The 21,789-nt window shown below is 38.3% G+C and overlaps 1 protein-coding gene and 1 pseudogene across 1 annotated transcript in view; both read right to left on the bottom strand.

Moving 5' to 3' along the window:
- Positions 1 to 17,317, bottom strand: part of LPCAT1 (lysophosphatidylcholine acyltransferase 1) — a 152,216-nt gene extending 134,899 nt beyond the window's left edge. Inside the window, exon 1 of the mRNA XM_027868845.1 lies at positions 17,088 to 17,317. Within this exon, the coding sequence (XP_027724646.1) occupies positions 17,088 to 17,255 (168 nt within the window). The 5' untranslated portion in view covers positions 17,256 to 17,317. The remainder of the gene's footprint in view (positions 1 to 17,087) is intronic.
- Positions 17,318 to 21,461: 4,144 nt separating this feature from the next.
- Positions 21,462 to 21,555, bottom strand: LOC114048227 (annotated as a pseudogene).
- Positions 21,556 to 21,789: the final 234 nt, after the last annotated feature.

Here is a 21,789-nt window from a genome sequence, read left to right as displayed (position 1 = left end):
AGTCCCTTATGATTTCTCTTTTATGTTTACCTTTTTATTCTCTTGAATCTTCTATTTGAAAGTCAGATTTTCTATTCAGCTCTGATCTTTTCATCAGAAATGCTTGAAAGTCTTCTACTTTGTTAAATATCCATTTTTTCCTCTTGTAGGATTATACTCAGTTTTGCTGGATAGGTTATTCTTGATTGTAATTCTAGCTCCTTTGCCTTCTGGTACATCATATTCCAAGTCATTATTTCATTGATAGTGGCAGCTGCTAAATCTTGTGTGATCCTGGCTGTGGCTCCTCAGTATTTGAATTATTTCTTTCTGGCTATCATGTTGAGGAAAGGAATTAGAGTTATTCTGTTTAGCCATATAGGGCAGAAGGAAAAGCAATGGTAGAAAGTTGCAAAGACAATGTCAGGAAAAACTTTCTAACAATTGGAAATGTGCAAAAAGGGAACGTTTTGTCTTGAGGGGTAACTGAATAGCAACTTAATAGTTTTTGTTGGAGACCTTTAACAGAAGTGGATGATCTCTTTTAAGGTGTGTTTTAGTGGGCAGTTCTTCATGTTTGGGTTGAACTATGTGGCTGCTGATGTGACTTACATTTCTCAAATTCCATGATTTTGTGAGGACCAAATAAGAACCAAAAGAGTGAACTTCATGACACATCTGTTGTACCCTGCCTTTGTTTCCTCCTTATTAAAGGTTATATTTTCTTAAGAATCTATGTTTCTTGATAATCACTCAGCATATCAGCTGTAGGTAGGTCAATATAGAGAGCAACAGAAAGACAAATAATTAACAAAGGAAGAACAGTTAGGATCTACAAATTAGATTGGTTCATCATATGTTTTAAAAACTAAATTAGATTTCTGCATGTCTAATAATCTCTAAAAACTATGAAAAACTTAGCTAAGAATCAAGTCAGTTTTAGGCTACCTCAAAATTGTAACAATTGCTAGTACTATAAGCATGAAATCCATTTCCAATGACCATATTGGTATACTACTAAAGGAACTGAATCATATTAATATTGATGTCCTAACTATAAATGAAATTAGATGTTACAAGGAAGTAGAAAGTAAATGGAAGGATGCTTCACAGGTTCTCCTTGATAAAGCAAATGAAGGAGTTGGGAGAGTTGGTTTTATTGTGCTCTCAAAAGTGAAAAGAAGGATCATTTCATGGAACACTTAATTATCTCCCACCGCAATGTTTGTCCTAAACATAAGCAAAATGAACTCCATCATGTTAACTGAAGCATATACACCAATATATAGCTGAAGGTGATAAAACTATCAAATGCTTCCTAAAATTTCTCACTGGCTCTCCAAATTAAATCAACCCTTATTTTAACAAGAGGCAACACAACATCAACATCAATATTCTTCTGATTATACTGTATGGCTAGAAATCATTAAATATTACAATTTCTAAGGAACAATTGTTGGTTGCCCAAAGGGCAATGGCTAGACACAATGGGAATAAATAGGCTTGTAGCACATTATTAACAATAAAGTCTACACTCTTAGTGGTATACAAGATATCAAAGAGATGTATGACCAGAAAACAGACAGATTGCTACAGATCTACCAAGAACAAGGGCTGACAGATAGCTCATTTTGCCTCAGTGTGATTCTAAGAGATGTAGAGCAAGGCCCCTACCATTCTGGGTGAACCCCTAAAAGGAAGAGTTTTGGAAGGACATGAAAAACAGTCACACAAGTTAAGAAGGTGTGGGTTGGTTGTAATCCTTACTGTCAGAAGGAGTCTCCACATTGATGAAATTATTGATTCATTGAATTACATATAAGACTTGTTTGATCACAAGCAATCATAGGTTATATGAAGTCTTTGTTAAAAACAATTAAACTCGGCAAATGATCTTATTAAAAAATGGTTTTACAATTATGTAAATAGATCATCATTATAATGCACAGGTGTGATTTCTCAGCTCTCCTTGTCTAAGTCCCTTTCCAACATACCTTTCTGTAGTACAAATTTTACCATGTATACTTAGGTGTTTTCCTCCCTTGAAAATTTTCCATTACCACCAATTTTCATTTATTTCCTTCTTGCTCCTATTATTTCCCCATGCCCATTAGAATATTTTGGCTAACAGTCATTACTGAAGTAGTTCTCAATGCTTGTTCATAGAAACCCAGGACCTACTTTTAAAAAGTAGGGATACTTAAAGAAACATTAAGTAGTAAATGTTCTGACCTTCAGAAATTGTCAAGGAAGAAAATTATGTTCCTAGCTGTGACAACTGTGGTTTTAGTTTATCCTTGTATTGGTGGTAAAATATCTGTTTTTAAAAATAGAGAAAAATTACATAAGTCCAGTAAGTCAATTTTAAAGGGTTAGTAATGGAAGTAATAAACTAGAGAAGAATAAATGAGAACAAGAAGTGATAGGTAATGTTTAACTTTAAAAGTTTCCAATAATTACAATAGTTTCTGCAAGTATATGCAAGTTTTCTGAAAATGAATATTTGTCAGTTATCACGGTCACATATTTACAGTCCTTATAACCCATCATATACTTGGATGCTGACCTCAGCAAAATTCTAGTGGAAACAATTGTTAAAATGTTTGAGAAATTTAAGTTTTAATTAGAAGCAATAGTCAGTCAACTTTAATAATAATAATAATAATAATAATTATAGAAAGACTAAACAGCTACTATCTTTATAAATAGCACTTAATGGTAGTATAATACTGAGAAATAAAATGTCAGAAAAACAATGTTCAATTATGATATGGTCTTTTATTAGGTGTTTTCCTAAGGTATTTATTTGAAGTAAAAGGTCATTTCTATTATTTACAGGCCCCAACTCATATTCTCACATGGGGCCTACAGTTCTTCTAGTACATAATCTTAAAGTACAATAAAAAAATAAAAATAAAATATAATAAAAAGTACAGCAGCAGTTCTCAAACTTTTTTAATACCAGGATACTTTACACTCTTAAAAATTAAACTCTTGATAAAGGTCTTATTTCCAAATGATTCAAATTTATAAAAGTAAGAGTCATTCCCCAATGGATAAATGGTTAAAGAATATGATCAGGCCATTTTCTAAGGAAGAGATCCCAGCTGACAATACCCATATGAAAAAATACTCTGAATCACTAATAATTAGAGAAATGAACATTAAAACAACTCAGGTTCTATCTCTTACTCTAGATTGGCAAAGATGACAAAACAAGAAAACAATGGATGTTGAAAGGGCCACAGGAAAACAGATATATTAAAGCCCTCTGGAGTCATGAAATGGGACTGGAAAACAAGTTGGAATTGCACCTCAAAGTCACTAAAATGTGCATGTCTTTTTACAGAACTTTATCGTTATTGGGCCTATAACTGAAAGAGATCATAGAAACTAGAAAAGGACTCATAAGTACAAAAAATATATGTAGTATTGATTTTTGTAGCAGTAAAGAACTAGAAACAAGGTAGAGTGGTACAGCTGCCCATCAATTAGAGAATTACTGAAAAAAAATTATGGCATATGATTTAATGGAATATTATTTTGCTGTTTAAAAAAATGGTGAAAAAAATAGTTTCAGAGAAACCTGGGAAAACTTGTAGGAACTGATACAGAGTGAAGTGAGAAAGACCAGGAGAATAATTTATACAATAACAATAATATTTCACAGCCAAACAACTCTGAAAGCCTTAAAAACTCTGATAAAGTCACAATGGTCACCAATGATTGCAAAAGGATGATAACGAAGCAAACTACTCACCTGAGTGATGTGATGAATCCAAGATGTAGTATAAGATGTTCGTAATGAACAGTGGGAGAATTTGTTTTAGCTATCCTTTTTTAAACAAGATTTTCTTCTTTTTTCTTTCCAATGGGGGTTTGGGGCTGGTAAGGACCCCCCAATACTTGAAGATAGCTACCATGTCCCTCCCAACTCTCCTCTTCTCCAAGATAAACATGCCCAATCCCTTCAACTGATCTTTAAAATAAATGGATAAAGTCCTTTCACCACTGCAGGTGCTCCCCTCTTTATACCCTTCAGCTTATCAATTTCATTCCTAAATTATGATGCCCTTGTTGATGCCCCCTCAAACACTATAGTCTCTCAGTGCACCAACCTCCAAAATTCCATTTTCCTTCTACTTCAGTCATACATAGGGATGGTCATACCTTTAATGTTACCTTCCCCTATAACAGTTTTGCCTGCATGATTCAGAATCATAAAACTTTTCTCTGAATAAAATCTCCTATCCTTTGATCTTTCCTTCTCCCTCATCCCTCCTAAACTTATTCTTCACTGTCATTACCCATGTCCCTCCACCATCTCTCCCCTCCACCCTCCTAGGCCATCATGGTGCTTGGCACACAGTAAATGCTTAATAATGCCTTTCCATTTCATCACTCTGTCCCACTTCTCTCTCTGACTTCACTTTGCTCCCTGCACAGATATGATCTTATTCATGACCAGATCAAACATACACTACCATTTACCCCTAAATGTCTTTTCTTTTTGATCTATAGCCTGCTACTCCTATCCTGGGTTCCCTTCATGATCTGTCTTCTCTTTTCACTGAACACTGCTTGAAAAAGTCAGGCAAACATGCTGACTAGGTTCACAACAAATTAATGTTATCTAATTTTAGCCAGCCTCTCACATGGCAATCCATTTATTCCTTCCTGCTGGACTTCACCAGTTTCTGTCTCCATTGCTCCTGTTCCAAACTTGCTTTTCTCTATAACTTCTATACCACCACCTCCTCCTCTGCTCCTCAGTAGAGGTTATCATCACCAACTACTTTACCAAGAAAATAGAGGCCATTTGTTTCAAGATCCTTTTTCCCCCAATCAAAACCCCTCACCATTCCCCCATTCTCATTCCAGACTCATCCTCTGCTAAAGTTTCAAATGAGCAAGTGGCCCTTCTCTTTGCCAAGATTACCCCATTCCACTTTTGTTCTTGTTCTCAGCCCTTTGAAACTTCCAGGATCTTGCCTCCTTTTCCAGTGGTTCTCTCTTTATCTTATCTTTAATATTTTCCACATCAATCTCTACCATTTCTAAAACAAAAAACCCTTTCACTTGATCTGGAATTCCTTCAAGTTATCATCCATTTCTCCCTCCCTTCCACAGTCAACCTTCTAGAAAGTTTGGCTACAATTGTTGTCATCATTTCCTCACCTCCCCACTCTTTTATATTGCTTTGCAAACTGGCTTATGACCCAACCATTCAACTGAAATTGCTGTCTCTGAAGTTACCAATAATCGCCTTTTTGCATTTTATGCAGTCATCTGCCCGACCTTTCTACAGGTTGGCACTACTGAATGCTCCTTCCTTTGGGGTAGCATCTCTTTTTGACTTCCATGACATCTCTCCTGCTTGATTCTCCTCTTGTTTGACCACTCCTCACTTACTTTTGTTGGATCATCATTCTCTTCTGGCTCAGTAAGTGTGAGCATTCCCAAATAATCTGTCCTGGGTTCTCTCACTTCTCTTCTCTACACTCTGCACATTAGTGATCTGTGAATTCCAATGGGATTGATCACCACCTCCATGCTGTTGACTCTAAAGTCTATAATCAGCTCTAATCTCACTCTTGAACTCTAATAACTCTAGAAGCCTGCTAGACATTTCCTGGATGTCCTCTGGCAAATTAAACTCAATGTCAAAAGTGCTCCTGATGGGGGGGATCTGGACTTTTAAAAGGAAAAACTCCTGGATTTTCCCACAAAGGAATCCAGCCCCTGAACCCAAATCCCTGGCATTCACCTGAGACACCTGGCCCATCCTAGTCAATAATCCTCTTAACTGCTCTTTCATTGTGACCTTCAGTGTCTGCACCTGGTCCACCCTAGGCTACTTGCCACTCCTTAATCCCATCCAGATCTTCTCACAGCCTTTCTATATAAAAGTACCAATTTTATCCTCATTAAATGCTCAGATTCTCAAAATCTGGCCCACTTGTATTGGTGTTATAATAAACTAGCTACATGTACTGAAAGAAGACTTGAGTGATCATGTATCCTTGCATTTTGGGGTTCCCAGCACCTCTGGATCACAACACTCCCATTATATTTCTCCCTAAACCTATTCCTCCTCCAAATTTCCCCATTTCCTTTGATAGCTCTCAGGTTCACAACTTGTCAAATCTTGTTAATTCTACCTCCAGAATATCTCTCCCACCCATAACCCATCACACAGCTTCTACCCTAGTTCGGCTATCCTTCACCACTGACCTCAACTATTGCACTAGCATCCTAATTACATCTCCATCTCTAGTCACTCTCCCCTCCACTCTATCCCCCATACAGCTGCCATCTTCTTAAAACACAGATCTAACCATGTCATTGTCCTACTAAAATTTTTTCAATGGCTCCCTCTTGTTTTAGATTAAAATAAAAACTCCTTGGACTGGAATTTCAAGTCTTCCATGATCTGGCTTTCATATTCTTTTGCAGAATCATTTCATGTTATTCCCTGCTCACTGTTCCTCATATACATTCTTCCTCCTGCTTCTGCCTTTGTCTAAGTGCCTACAATTCACTTCCTCTTCACCTCTGCCTTGTAAAATCTCTAGTTTCCTTCCAAGTAGAAATTAGGAGGTACTTCCTCTTCCTACAGCAGGCCTTTTCTTTTTATTATTATTATATCATATTTTTCCCCAATTACATGTTAAAACAATTTTTAACATTTTTTAAAAGTTGAATTCCAAATTATATCCCTTCCTCCCTCCCTCCCTGAGATGGTAAACAATCCGATATAGTTTATACATGTGCAATCATGTAAAATATTTCCATATTAATCATTTTGTACACCAAGCTTTTGGAACAAAAAGCCATTATCTGACAAAAACTCCTAAGAAAATTAGAAAACAGTATGGCAGAAACTAGGTATAAACCAACATCTGACACCACATACCAAGATAAGGTCAAAATGGGTACATGGGTACATAAAGGGTGATACCATAAGCAAATTAGGAAAGCATGAAATAGTTTACTTGTCATATAATAGTTTACTATGGAGAAGGGAAGGATCTAGGACCAAACAAGATATGGAGAGCAGGTCTTTTTCTGATCACCTTCTAATTAAGAGCACTCTCTATCCTAAAGATGCTGTATCTTACTTTGTATTTACTTACTTATGTAGATTTTGAGGGGTGAGATGGTTTCATTTTTGTTTTTGTATCCCCCATATCTTGCACATAGTAAACACTTAATAAATGTTGGCTGAATTTATTTCAGTTGAAATTGATCTATTGTTCCTTCACAGTTCCTTCAATACAAAAAACTGTTGAGTGACCATATGAGTTTTTTTATAATATTTTTCAATATTAAAATACCCCAAATAGAACATGCATGAAACTTGTAATATTTAAAATTCCAAAATTTCTAACAATTAAACAATTAAGGAAAGGCTATGAAAAATGAAGTATCCATATGCTGATTAAGTTCATAATAACAATAATTTTTAAAAATGAGAGTCTCATAGACCTCACTGAAAGGTAGTATACTTCCTTATCATTACCACCATCTCTTGGAACCTGTCTACAGGATCTATCCCTCAGTATTTGGCTTTCCACCCACTACCTTGATCACCAAAGCTACCTCCAGGCTGTAAGTCTATCAATTTTCCAGTATTGCTAAGCAGATTCATTTGGCTCCTTGGGTTCACAGACCTAATACATCTAATTACAAGTTCTCCTACCCCCGTTACTGCCTTGGTCTGTGGATGCCCAAATTTTAGAACAAAATTCCCTCTTTTCTTTGTACCCCCTATCTCCAGACAACAACCATAATAATGAGTTTCTTAGGTTTTGCTTACAAATGGAAAGAAGAATATCCAAATTGAGAAATACTCTAAGCCTGAGTATGGTAGTAACAAGTGAATATCTTAGAAACCCAGTCTATAAAAGACAGGCACTAAGACTTATCACAGAACCATAACAGCATGAGGCACTGAAGCCCAAAAAGTTTTAAGTAATTTGTCCAAGGCCGCACAGGAAATCACCAGAGGAAGAATTTGAACAGGTCCTCTGACTCCAAGTTAAGCAATATGCCTAACTAAATTTGTAGTATTTTACAGTGAAGGTATGAAACCAAGTCCTCTGACTCAAATCGTGGACAAATCCAAGGCCTGTTTCCTAGGCCTCCCCTGGCCTGAGATCCTTTGCAGATTAAAAACCCGATGCTCCCGTGTCCATTTTCTTCTTGGCCACTGAAGACACTAGTGTCTTGTCTTTCCGGACAGCCTAGCACATGATGGATCTATCTATTCCACCAGTTCTCCCATTTGAAACTCACTCTCAGCTAATCATAGACAATCTTAGCCAACCTCCTATAAAAGATATTATGACATCATCTTAGCTAACTGATATCCCTCTTCTTTCCTCTAAAAGAGTGAAAAGAAATAGATCTTTTTTCATATCACCTCAAAAAAATATGAATAATGCAACCTAACACACTATTGACAATAGATTCCTCTTTCTTTATAAGAACATGTTGGAAACTGTTTGAAATTCAGCCATTCTTTATCTGGCTGGCCTAAGACTTAAATTTAGATTTTTCTCTAGAAATCTGGCCATTCATCTTGGATTGTTTGCAAACAGGCAGGCCAGATGGCATTTGGGCAGAAATTCCTAAGTAGAAGCAACTAGCGGCAAATACACAGTCCTCAAATTGGTCATCTAGATGATGACAAATTCTCCTCATTTAGTACCTGCCTTCTATCTCCTCTACTTTTAATCCACTCTGAATAATTAAACCAGATTAATCATTTCAAAAGCCACTTTGCCTAGGTTCTGTAGCTCAACTGCTGTTCAATTCTAACCCATAAGCCACTTCAAAATACAAATAGAGAGCTCATCTCATAAAGGTAGACTGAACAGAAATGTTCCCTTTCAAACTTTGCCCCTTATCTTCCCTTTTATATCCTCCCACTTTATCAAACCTTTTTAATACCATGGCTTCAACTACCACCTCTATGCAGATGACACCCAAATCTATTTCTCCAGCCCTGGCTTGTCTTTAGAATTCTAAACCCACTCCTTCCCCCTGGAGGTGATGGTTGTCCTTCATTCTCCAAGAGGACCAAAATGACATCACTATGAGAGTCAAGTTTCAATGTGTCTGACATGGCTGATCAGACCAATAGTCGCTTCCCCCGGCACCTCAATTTTAACATGCTCGTAACAGACTTTTTTCCTTTCCTCTTCCTCTTCCACCTTGCCTCCCCATCTCTCCCCCGAAACAAGTCCCCAATTACTCCTCCTAAGAATTTCACTATTTCTTCCAGCAAGGCCAGTCTCACACAATGAAATATTGATGCGATCTTTTGATGTTCATTCTCCTTGACTTCCATCCAATCATTAGCTAATCATCCACAACTTCGCTCCTCCCTTTCCTAATCTGAATATCCTTTCAACCAAAAAAGGATCAAATGAGATAATATTTGTAAAGCACTTAACACAGTGCCTGGCATATAGCAGGTACTTAATAAATACTTGTTCCCTTCTCATTGCCACTCACCTAGATTACTGTGTGACCCTGGGCAAGTCACTCAACCTCATTGCCTAGCCGAGAAGAAAAAAAAAAGAAATTTTCACTTGACACGTACTGGCTCTGTGACCCTGGGCAAGTCACTTAACCCTGCTTGCCTCACCAAAAAGCAAAACCAAAAAACAAACAAAAAATTATTATTTCATTTTATCCTGGGATGTAGGAACTATTATTTCCCCCATTTTACAGATGAGGAAACTGCAGTGGAGGAAGGCTAAGTAACCTTTCTTTATAGAGCACACAACTTGGACTTTGTAACTGACTCTACTTTGCATCTGCAGCTGTCCTTGGTCTAAACTCCACAGAACAAGATACCCCAACATCTGGTATCCCCTTGTATCCCATCCCATACCCCTTTCCAGTTTCCTCTTGTGTGCTGTGTTTCCCCACTGTACTATAAGCTCCTTGGGCGCAGAGACTATCTTTCTTTTTTTTATTTGTATCCCCAGCACTTAGCATAATGCCTGACACATAGTAGGTGCTTAATAAATGTTTACTGAATTGAATTACATTGACTCACCCAGTGTCACACAGCAGTTAGTAAGCATCTGAGACTGGATTTGAACTCAGGCTTTTCTATTCCAAGTCTTAAACATTTATTGCCTCCCCTAGCCTTACATAAGCCAATGACAATATTGTAATAATTCAGCATTTTCCAAGGGCCTTAATTTCAAAAACAGAAAAGAGATGGCTGTAAGTAGTATTAATAAAAGAAACAGGAGGGCTTTATGACATGATTGGTAATTTTCACATGTTATAGTGGATAAGGCCTAACATGGACTCTTTCCACTTCTTCATGTTATCTCCTCTCAAGGGTTCTTGTCTCAGGGGCAGGTAAAATAGTGACATCAACTACTAAGTCACCTTGAACAAGTAGGAGAATTTGAAAAGAAAGACAAGAAATTCCACTGTTTCAAGGAAAATAGCATAATAAAAAGAAGACTGACCTGGGAAGCTCTATTCCCCCATCTGTACAATCCTAACTATAATCTTAATTTGCTGTGTGAACTGAGACAAGACAACTTTTCTGAAATTTAACTTTTTCATCATTACACTGAAATGATGAGCTTTGATGACCGCTAAATTTCCCTTCAGTTTCAAACCACAAATTCCAAGAGATTTGTTTGAGACTGCGAATTAGGATTGGATTGACAGGGAGGGAAGAATTGGTTAATAGTCACAAAATTATTCGGTACCTTGTGAGTTATTTATAAGAGCTGAGAACCCAGAGCTAAGGCCCAGGGAGTGGACAGTGAGATACTTTAGAGTGGAGAGCAGAAAAATCAGGACATACTAGTTACTTGGAAATTAAATTCAGGGAGGATTTTAAAATCACTTTATATGCAAAGTTGAAGAAGCTTAGTAAGTCAAAAGCACAGGAAAGTTTGAGACCACTAAAGTACAGATTAGTTTTCAACTTCTTTGATGAAAAAGTCATTAGAGATGCTCCATGGCATTTCATTAGGAATTAAAACTATTCAAATTTATGATTTAGGCAATTGTTGATAGAGTTGTAACAGGATACAGGAGGTTTATGATGACTATTATTTCAAACAAAAAATGTCTGTGACTATACCTAACTTAAGACAAAATGTGAGAGCACATCAAGGGGCCATCTTTATAGACATTCATTTTTAATACCACTAGTTTTCTTATTTTAATTTTAATATCAGAACTTAGAAGAAAAAAATTACTCACTTTGGGAATATGGGTTTTAAAATATCTATTCCTTACATAGGCCTAAGGTAGGAAGAGACAGTGGAAAAATAAATATAAATTTTTTTTTTAAAGTAAAACTTGTAAATTTTAAAGTAAAAAAAATTTATTTAAACCCCCTAGTCTGCCATATATCAGTTAATTGACCTTAGCCAAAGCACTTCCTCTCTCTGAACCTCAGTTTCCTCATCTGTAAAATGAAATGGTCCTAGCCTGAAAGCCTGAGACACACTATTAAATGTAAACTTACAGTTCTGAAAGGCTCTGCCAAAACAGAAATTTCTTTAGATCTTAAGTATCTTGGTTCAGTCATTTAACACTGCAGTATGTGAAATATTAACTTCCTTCCCATGAGGTTGCTAAAGGAAAAAAAACAACCTAGAACTAGTTAGTAAAGAAGATTACAGAATCTCCTTCCTTTAAATGAAAAAAAAAAACACCCCACAACACATAGCACTATAAGGAATGGGGTGAACTAGCTAACCCTTACCTAATTCACTGCTTTATTCTATAATTTGCCCCCTCCTTTTATCTATCTTCCTTTTAATTTTTTTGTTCATTTCCATCTTTTTTTTAATTCTAATTAGAAAAGATTTCAAATTTGTTATGACTCTTTTTTTAGGAGGGAGGGGAAAGCAGCATTCCTTTTGCTGGAGAGCAATGATCTATAAACTGAAGGAAATTAGTTTTATTTCCTCTATCACCTTCTTTACCTTTCCAAAAAAAGGTTTCCTTATTTACCTACAAGTGTGCTGAACAAGAGATAGTTGATTCAGTGCATACCACAAAGGGACTAAGTTGGAACTACCTTTGAGGGAGCTGGGTTGCACAGTGGATAGAGTGCAGGGCCTGGAGTCAGGAAGATTCATCTTCTTAAATTCAAATCCAGCCTCAGACACTTACTAGCTGCGTGACCTTGGGCAAGTCACCTAACCCTGCCTGCCTCAGTTTTCTCATCTATAAAATGAATTGGAGAAGGAATCGGCAAACCACTCCAGTATCTTTTGTAAGGAAACTCTAAATGAGGTCAGAAGAGTTGGACATGACTGAAAAATTACTGAACAAGAACACCTTTAGTCCAGGCAGGATGAAATTAAGTAAAGATTACCTTCATAAGGAAGTTGTATATGTGAATGTATATGAACACACACACCCTCTACCATGGAATGAAAAAGTATTATCATAGTAAAATAAAGATAAAGATAACTAGTACCTAATCATTCATCCACATATATGAACTTGAGACCCTATCAAAATTTCTATTTGAAAACTGCATTTGATTTTTTATTTATACAAGTTATTTTGAATGTTTAAATATTGTCATCTTAAATTCAATCTAATTCATAATCTAATTTTAAAAAACATAAAGAACCTGAATTTATAAAACTAATAAGGGAATGAGTTACCTTTTGTAAGGACAGAATTGCTTTAAGTGTATGCAACTTCCTTCGTGAATTCAAAACAATTCACATTTTAAAAATTTTACTTAAACTTACTCTGTCAGTAGTACATTTATTACATAAAGTGAAGTGTGCCTATGGTAATTTTGCTTCAAATTTCACTTAAAACATAAGATTCCATACACCTCTATTTAAAGTATATACCAGGCTTTAATTCCAAGTTACATGATTGAGGGTTGACGCATACTTTAAAAAAACAAACCCCCCCACCCTAATGTTATGTACAATTATATGATAATACCTAACTAAACAGAAGCTCTAAAAAAGTTAACTAAAAGACTAAAGATGCTGAATTAATTGTTCTCTACAGAAAATCAATTACTATACTCTAAACCCTAGAGAGTAGTTATGCAACCTATTCCAACCTCACACTTCATTTCAAATATTGCACTATAAGAGATATGACAATAACTACAGTATCTCCTTTAGTTTGTAGGGCAGAACAGTTGTCTTTATCCGATATCATCATCAATAATCCTCTTCTATGGATTAGAGTAAACTACATCTGTGGGAGGAGGGGAGTCAAGAAACTGGTGATGTCAGCAAACACTCGTAGAGGTAAATATTTTATCTCCAGTAAGAGATGAATGTTATCTCTTAGGCACTCAGCTCTCAAACCAGTATAGGCAGAATATTTTGTCTTCTGGGAAAATACATTTTAATCTTTTAATGTTAAATTTCTTCTGAGGAGCAAGAAACAAGAGAATGAAGATTCCTCAACCTGGAGTAAGATATGATATAGTCAATTTAAATAAGGTTGTTTTAATCACAAAACCACTGAAACCACTGGCATGCTACAAAATTACACAAATACACCAACTATATAAAATTAAAAGACTAGCATTTTATTGTGAAATTTTAATTGAAATCACCAGAATTCAATTTTATTCCTACATTCATATTTTTTTTTGGTAAGAAAAAAAAAGACCTATGCTTTATGTCAAAAAGACTTTTTCAATATTTTATTTCAAATTTTACAAATGGTTTTGATAGCTCTTTTGAACTATCTTTGGTGTTTTCTTTCTAGTCCAAAGAAAAGCTCCAGCTCCTTGCTAAATCTGTATTTAAAGCACAGATGGGCAAGTCTGAGGAAGGAAATAGCCCCAGCACACTAACACCCACAGCCAAATCAGTGGTCCTATTTACTAGAGTACCCACAGATACAGAAGCAAGTATTTGGGTCTTAAAAATTCCTCATTGCATATGACACAGTGACAGACTCAGGTGATGTCGGGTTAGTTTTGGTGAACTGCTCCCCCAAATGTTCCTTTTTTTATGATTATAAAGTTTATCTCACTGAGTAGGGTTGGGGTACATATTCAAATAATAAAGGTGATGTAAAAACAAAAAAAATCAGCATAATTTTGTAGGAGAGTAAGTTCTTAAAGAATGGTAAAGGAAATCCTTGTTTTGTATCACATGTATGAACTTTGTAGGACTAGGCCACTCGGGAGTGGACTTGTGATTTCACTGGTACTGGTAACTGTCAAGTGAGGAAACTCCAGGTCAGCACATACCTTTTTAGCCACTTAGTTTTTGAGAGCTTTGTAGAGCACTTGAGAAATTAAATGACTCACTCAAAGTCACACAGCCAAATATGTTGGAGGTGGGACTTCAACCCAGGTCTTCCTAGTTTTGGAACCAGATTACCTCACTATTTACTGCCATTCTGCTTCACAACTGTTTGGCTGCAGTTCCCAGTTACATAAATTTTTACACATTTACAAAGTAATTTCCTCACAACAATCTCAGAAGGTATTTTGCTGATGAGAAAACTTGAGAAGAAGTGACTTTGCAGAGGGTTACAACACTACAATAAAGGAGACGTAGTACTGGACTCCAATTCTTCTGACTTCGAGGTCAGTATTCCTCCCAATGTAATAAACTGCTCTTGGAAAGGGAAAGTATTTTTCTGCTACTGTAATCTAGAAGATATAAAACATGGAAATGGCACTGTGACATGAATTATCTGAAGCTTTAGCTAACATTGAAAAGTAATTATTTTGTTGTAACACTACATATTGGTTTGACTTTATCTAATGGCTCCAGCTAGAAGTGAGCCCTCTCCTCCTGGAATCTCTCATCACTGATCTCTCCTCTACGCTTAATCTTATCCTAATTTATATCATGGCTATTTGTGTATGTATCTTATCCTACCCACAATTAGACTGTAAACTTTTTGAAGGCAAGGACTGTCATTGCCCCCCTTAATGCTAGTCTAATCGAATTACTAGTAGCAGGGAAGTCCAGAACTAACTGATACAATATATCTGTTACGAAAAGACATCTACTGTCACAAAACCTGGGCTATTTCCCAACTTTCCAACTGAATAACCAACCACTCTGGATTTCAGTCACACAATCTGTGAAATGGGAATAACAATGGTTCTTCCAATGTTTGCATCAGGAGGAATCATCTATCTGAATCTTCTACTGGTTTTGTTTCTCTGCTTCCTCACTTTTAAGACAGTGAAAATTTATTAATTTCCCTGCATTTTCCCCCAACCAATGCACAACTGGAGAGAGTGTATGTTTGTGTGGGAGAGGGAGGGAGGAGCAGAAATAATATTCTCGTTTCTGTTCTTTTCTCCTTAACCTCACTCCCAGTGGTACTTGATATCCCATAGAATGAATAATATTCATGAAACAGTCAGATCTTCAAAGAAGAAAGGTGCTGCATAGATTTCTACTCATGCAAACCTAATCAACTTTTTAAAAAATTTCACATATGCTTGTAAAATCTCAATTACAAAACTTTATTGAATTTCTTAACTTTGTCATCTAAAATGTGATATTCCACTTTAAAAAGCCCTTTAAAACAATCTAACAAAAATCAACTCAAAACAGCCTTAGAAAAAGCCAATCATTTGCAGTTGTCTTCCTTCTCCAAATCAAGTTCTTAGAGTTGGAAATGTCTTTCCCACAAAGCTAAGTTCTGTTGGTGCCTTGTAAAGTTCTTTCATCTTTGAAATTATATGTTTTGTCCAATCAGAAGGAAGGCCTTTTTCTGAGCCACCTCAAAAAAACACAAACGCAAAACTTGTAATCTGATACTACCAGGATGCCAAATTTGAAGATTCAATATATTCTATACCTTAAAATTAAAAAAAAAGGAAAAAAAAGGAAACATGAATGCTAACAAAGGTCTGAATTTGCCAACTGAAATAAAATATTAAATAGTTAACATTTTGGGAGAGGGGATACTGGGAGAAATTGCAGTGATGTAAAAAGCAAAAGATATCAAGATGAACTATAAAAATAAAAAGATAATTTTTTGTATTACTTCGTAAAGGTACATATATTTTCCTCATTAAAAAGTGAAATGTATTACTGCATACAAAAAAATAGAAATAGAAAAAAGAAAAATTTCAATACTTCACGTATAGAAAAATGTAAATGATGTAAAAATGATTCTAACTTAAGTCAAAACTATTAGGTTACTCATATCAGAAAGTGCACACCAAAACATTTTCTAAGTAGAGGGTGAAAAATCTAAATTACATGTGCTTATTTTCAGGAAATACCAAAATATACTTCACTTTACAGTACAGGTTTGTGGTCTGATTGTCTTTTTAAAGGAAGTCCTCAATCAATACTCAAACCATCTAAAAATTCTCAGTCTTCCTAACTCAACACACCTAAAACACCCCAAGCATTTGTCCTTACACGAAAGGGCTCTACTAGGAAACCTGTTCCACAGCACCCTCATTACTTTTGTAGTAAAAACCTTAGAAACAAGTTATTTCTTTTCTTTTCTACTAATGCGATGATCATAGACAGCTACACATGAAAACAGACATGTATCCAACCTAGGCTTGTGAGCAAGGGTCTGGAAACCAGTGAAGATAAAAATCACTAAGTACAGAAGGCGTTTTTACCCTACCGTGGGAGGAAGCAAGCAAGCAAGTCAGCCACATGGGGGGATATTTGAAGTGATGCCTAAAGACATCCTTAAGAAAAGGGGGCCTCGGAGGTATGCAGGTTTCAATGTACATTTCCCTTCAACTGCCAGAAGAGGGGATATATACCCTGGAGGCAAAGATGACTGTAGAGGTGGGGGGGAGGGGGCGCGAGGAGGGGGCGACGAAGGGATCCTTTCCAGAAGCCACAGAGTTAACACCTTCCAACCACTACCCCTCAGAGATGAGAAGTGTAAGGGGGTGGGGTGGGGGGAGGAGAGCTTCCGCTGCCATGGAGAAGGGAAAGAAGCCAACAGCACCTCCTCAATGGAGCAGGGATGAAAGGAGGGAGAGAGGGCGGGAGAAAAGGCATGGGAGGGAGGGAGATGCCGAAGGGAGCAGTGATGGGGCTGAGGGAAACCCTAACCAGACGAAGATGGAAAGGGAGAGGAGGACAGGGTGGCCGCCGCTGGGTACCTACCTGGACTTTCTGCAACGGGGTGAAGCGCAGGTCATGCACGAAGGGGTTCTTCCCAGGAGGGTCCAGCCCCTGCTTCTCGCCGCCCCCCGCCCCCGCCGCCGCCCCAGGGGAGGAGGAGGAGGAGGAGAGGGTGGAAGAAGGGGACCGGCATCTCTGGACCAACCTCATCGCAGCCCGTCCCCCCTCCGGCAGCAGCAGCGGCCGCCGCCCCCGGGGGTCCCCCGGTTCCCGCCGGGAGGTGGGAGGGGGGAGGAAGACACAGAGGGGAGAAGACCCAAAGGCGGCTTCCGATGGGGCGAGGAGGAGAAGGGAGTAGAGCGACTGCAAGGCAGGGAAGCGGGGAGGAGACACGGGGGAGGCGGAAGAGGAGGAAGAGGAAGAGGAGGAGGATGCCCCAGGCGGCAGCGGCGGCTGCTTCTCCTTCAGAGCGCGAGCAGCAGCAGCTCCTGCCTCCTCCTCCCGAGCCCGAGTGGAGCCGAGCCACGCGCACGCGCCGTGAGGGGGAAGTGGCTGCGTGACGTGTAAGGGAGGGAGCTGGGAGGAAAGGGGGCGAGTGCTGTGTGTATGTGTGTATATGTATGGTGTGTGTGTGTGAGAGAGAGAGAGAGGGAGAGAGAGAGAGTATGTGCGTGTGGGCCTCTGTCTGTGTTGGGGGAAGGGTTGTGATGAGGTGAGGAGGAGGTCCCACACCTCCACCAGGCACAGCTGCAGCTGCCACCAGCTCCTATAGACACTTGCTCACCTCCTGGGTTAGGAAGAGAGGGACTGGGGAACTCTGGACCACGCGCTTCTGCAAAACTTAAGCATGAAGGTCTGGGTTCTATCGTTCTTGCTGTGGGACAGGGGCAGGGTGGGGCGAGTGTGGAATTGGGAAGAAGGAAATTGATCTCCCTCATCCCCATGGTAGGGGTGTGTGAGTGCTGTGGTCGAATTATCTTTGGGTTGTCATTTTATTGGATGGGGTATGGAGCGGGGGGCTGGCATTCCAGAGCTAGGATGTTGCGTGGCTTCCTGGCCGTGTGTGGTGCTGGGCTTGGGAGCTGGAGCAAGGAGATGGAGGGGGACTGACGAAAGAGGCAGCGGTCTCACAGCTGCTCCCCAGCAAAGGGTGATGAGGATTCTAATCCTAAATGGAATGTGAAACGGGAGGAAGGCAGTACTTGTCATTCTTTTTAAAGCCAAGCCGTCACTATTTAGCTATCTCTAAACCATAGATGGCGAAAAGTTAAATGGAGCACACGTGTGTAAACCACTGTTGACTAATTCAATACAGTTCACGGAACAGTTATTGGATGCCTATGTGTTTTGAGGGAGATATACAAATAAATAAGACAAAACCATGCCCTGAAATAAGCTTATTTTTTTCTTTATGTATTTTTAATGGCCTGGAATGGGCTAAGTTGTATTATCATCATCATCAACAGTTACATAAAGTCCATCTTCTTTGCTATGAAATCCTATGCATGCCACCTAAATTGTGTAATATAACCAGACAGAGGTATACCCATAACCCTACATCCCCTTCTCAAGTGTATTTCTTTGTGGAAGGAGTCCTCTGCTTCTAGAGTCAAAGGACCTGGGTTCAAATTCTACCTCTGACACAACCTGTGTTATCTTAGCTAAGTCATTTAACTTCCACAGTTCTCAATTGCTTTGTATGTAAAATGAGGGTTTTGGTCTTGATGGTCTCTGGGATTTCTTCCAGCTCTAAATTTATGTCTTTGATCCTATGATCTTAATGACTCATTTCTTTCGTGAGGGTGAGACCAAAACTTCATTTTTTTCAGACTTTTCTGGTGCCGTATGTATGCATACAAATATGTGTGCCTACATAGATGTATATAATATGTTGTGCATATATACATGGATATATATATACATATACATATATATATGTGCACATAATACCTAAAGCCTTTGTGTATTGTTAAGCTTCAATGGCTTAACACTGCACAGACTTTTGGACTACCACACACACACATATGAAAGGGACAATAACTCCTTAGTTTTGTCTCTGTGCCTCTGTTAAGGTGAGAGACACTACTACAATTGATCTATGTGAGAGAGAAGAAGGGGTTTGGGAGTCAAGTAAATGGGGGATCCTAGACCTAAGAGCTTTTTGGCAGTTGCTAGATGATTAAGAATGCAGCTGAATATTATTAAAATTGGAAGCCATAAAGAATGCTCACCATAAGTAGAATGAATTCTCTGACAGAGAGAACCAAGCCCCTGGACCAGGAAATTTGGTCCAAAGAAAAGATTAAATGAGAATAAAAGTTGGCTGGGAGGACTCTCCTCTGTGTCTAATCAATCTTGGTAACTGGCAAAAACTCTTCTGCTGAAAATGGAGGTCTTCTAGCCTGTAGTCCACTTGAGTAGATCAGGTTGGGCTGGTACCTCAGATTTGAGGTCAGAATAAAACGAGACTCTTCCATCTAATGGAAGGTAAAAGGAAGTTTACTTAAATGTAACAGGACATTCAAACCACAGAAAGGGTATTCAGCCCAGGATACAACATGGTTTCAATTGCGTTCCCTGCCTTTATGTTACCCATGGTAGGCTGCTGGTCAAGTCTCAGAGATGTGTTGGAATTCATATTTGTGTTTTATTTTTGGTACCGATGTGATTAGGACCCTGAGCTAGTCAACTCTGAAAAACAGTTCCAATGCCTTTTGAGGAAAAGAATTATTCCCAACCACATTGTTAGGGATTCTGGTAGATATTTCTCCTACCACATAACCAGAACTCTGGAGAGGAACATATTTACTCCTTGAAGGAAAAAAGCCAGTATGGTTTCTTTCTTCTCTTCTCTTTTTTCCCCCACTTTTGCTTGTACTGTGGATGAAGTAAAGGCTGTTGCTTTTCCTAAAAGAGCTGAAAAAAAGTTTGGGTGTTATTAACTGAAGGAACATGGCAGAATCTACTTTTCTCATGAGGAAGAGAGAGCGCTAAAACAAAGCACATCAGCTGAAGCTAGAAACTGGCAACAGAGAGAAGCTCCATAGCCAAATATCTAATGGGGCCATGCCTGGCAGCATTTGGCAGAGATTATAAAGCTAGTGGAGTTGCATGATGACATCAACAAAAGACATTAGCAGTCCTGCAGCAACCAAGGCGTGAATCACCCAACCATATGTATTCCCTTCCACACATGCTCCCCATATATGTGTCTCTCCATACATGTCCCCTGTGTGTGTCCATTCTTCCCACTGATAGTGTGTTCTAAGTATATAGATGAAATTTGTAGGGTGGAAGGGAGGAAAGGGCTACTTTTCCTACAATATTCTTTTATTAAATGCCTGTGCTTTGAATTAATTGTGTCCCTTGACTGACTGTTAAGCACATCAATGGGGTTTCATAAACTGGCTGTGGAGTGGACACAGATGCATAGATTACAGGGACCCATCCTGTAAGTTGAAGGGTACCCCCATTTGAAACACTTTTATCATTTTGTTCTTTCCCCCTCCCCCAAATTTTCCCCTCACATGTTTCCAGGCTTATAACCCATTTGAACCTTTTACTAAAGTGGAGAAAAAGTCAGTAAGGAATGCCTGAAAGTAGAATAGTTATGTCTATCCCTGTTCTTACTTGAAGATTTGTTACAATAACACTTGCAGGCTATGCAACATAATTTGGCACTTGGTTAAGTAACTATTTTGGATTGTTGCTCTTAAGGAAACAGGTTTTCCTTCTAGACAGATAACTCCTCCACCCAAAAGTCTTCAGTGGACCCCTGGGGCCTGCTAAATAAATCCTAGATTCCTTAGTGTTCCACTTTCTCCACAATCTGGTGCCACCCTATCTTCTGGATTTATTTTAAACAATACACACATGTGTATACACACACACACACACACACACACACACACACACTATTAAGTCTAAGCTAAACTGTGGTACTTGAATCCCCCTCCCAATGCTGCCAAAGTCTCATACTTTCTTACTATTTCTAGGTGGAGTGCCTAGAGTACTGGATTTGGAGGCAGGGAAGGCTTGAATTCAAATCCTGCCTGAAACATTTACTAACTGTATGACACTGAGAAGTCACTTAACTATTCGTAGGCTTCATTCCCTCACCTATAAAATGGGAATAATAATAGCACCTAACTAACTCAAACGGTTGTAGTGAAGGTTTAGATACCTTATGGAGAATAACTTGCAAGCCTTGAAGCACCATATAAATGCTGGTTATTATTATTGTTATGTCTAGAAGGTTGTCTCCTTAACTAATCTTTTTTTCCCTTTCTTTTATTTTTATTTTTTATTCTTTTTATTTTTAGTTTTCAACATTCACTTCCACAAGATTTTGAGTTCCAAATTTTCTCCCCATCTCTTCCCTCCCCCGACCCCAAGATGTGCATTCTGAATACCCCTAAAAATATGGAATGCTTCATGAATTTGCGTGTCATCCATGCTAATTTTCTCTGTATTGTTCCAATTTTAGTATATGTGCTGCTGAAGCAAGCACCTTAACTAATCTTTTAAGAGAAAATATGTGGTCTTATTCTGATTTTGTAACCCCCACAGTGCCTAGAACAGTGCCAGAGTTGCAAGTGCTCAGTGAAGCAGAATGTAGAAATTATGAAGGGTGGAGAAGTTCCTGAGTTTTCTTATAAACCTTTACAAGAAGGAGACGAGGGGCAGCGAGGTGGCGCAGTGGAAAGAGCACTGGCCCTGGGAGTCGGGAGGACCTGAGTTTAAA

Source organism: Vombatus ursinus, unplaced genomic scaffold (assembly GCF_900497805.2).
Source record: "Vombatus ursinus unplaced genomic scaffold, bare-nosed wombat genome assembly UNPS02014791.1, whole genome shotgun sequence".
NCBI lineage: Eukaryota > Metazoa > Chordata > Mammalia > Diprotodontia > Vombatidae > Vombatus > Vombatus ursinus.
Note: the sequence above shows the minus strand (reverse complement) of the source record. Positions and strands in the feature narration are given on the sequence as shown.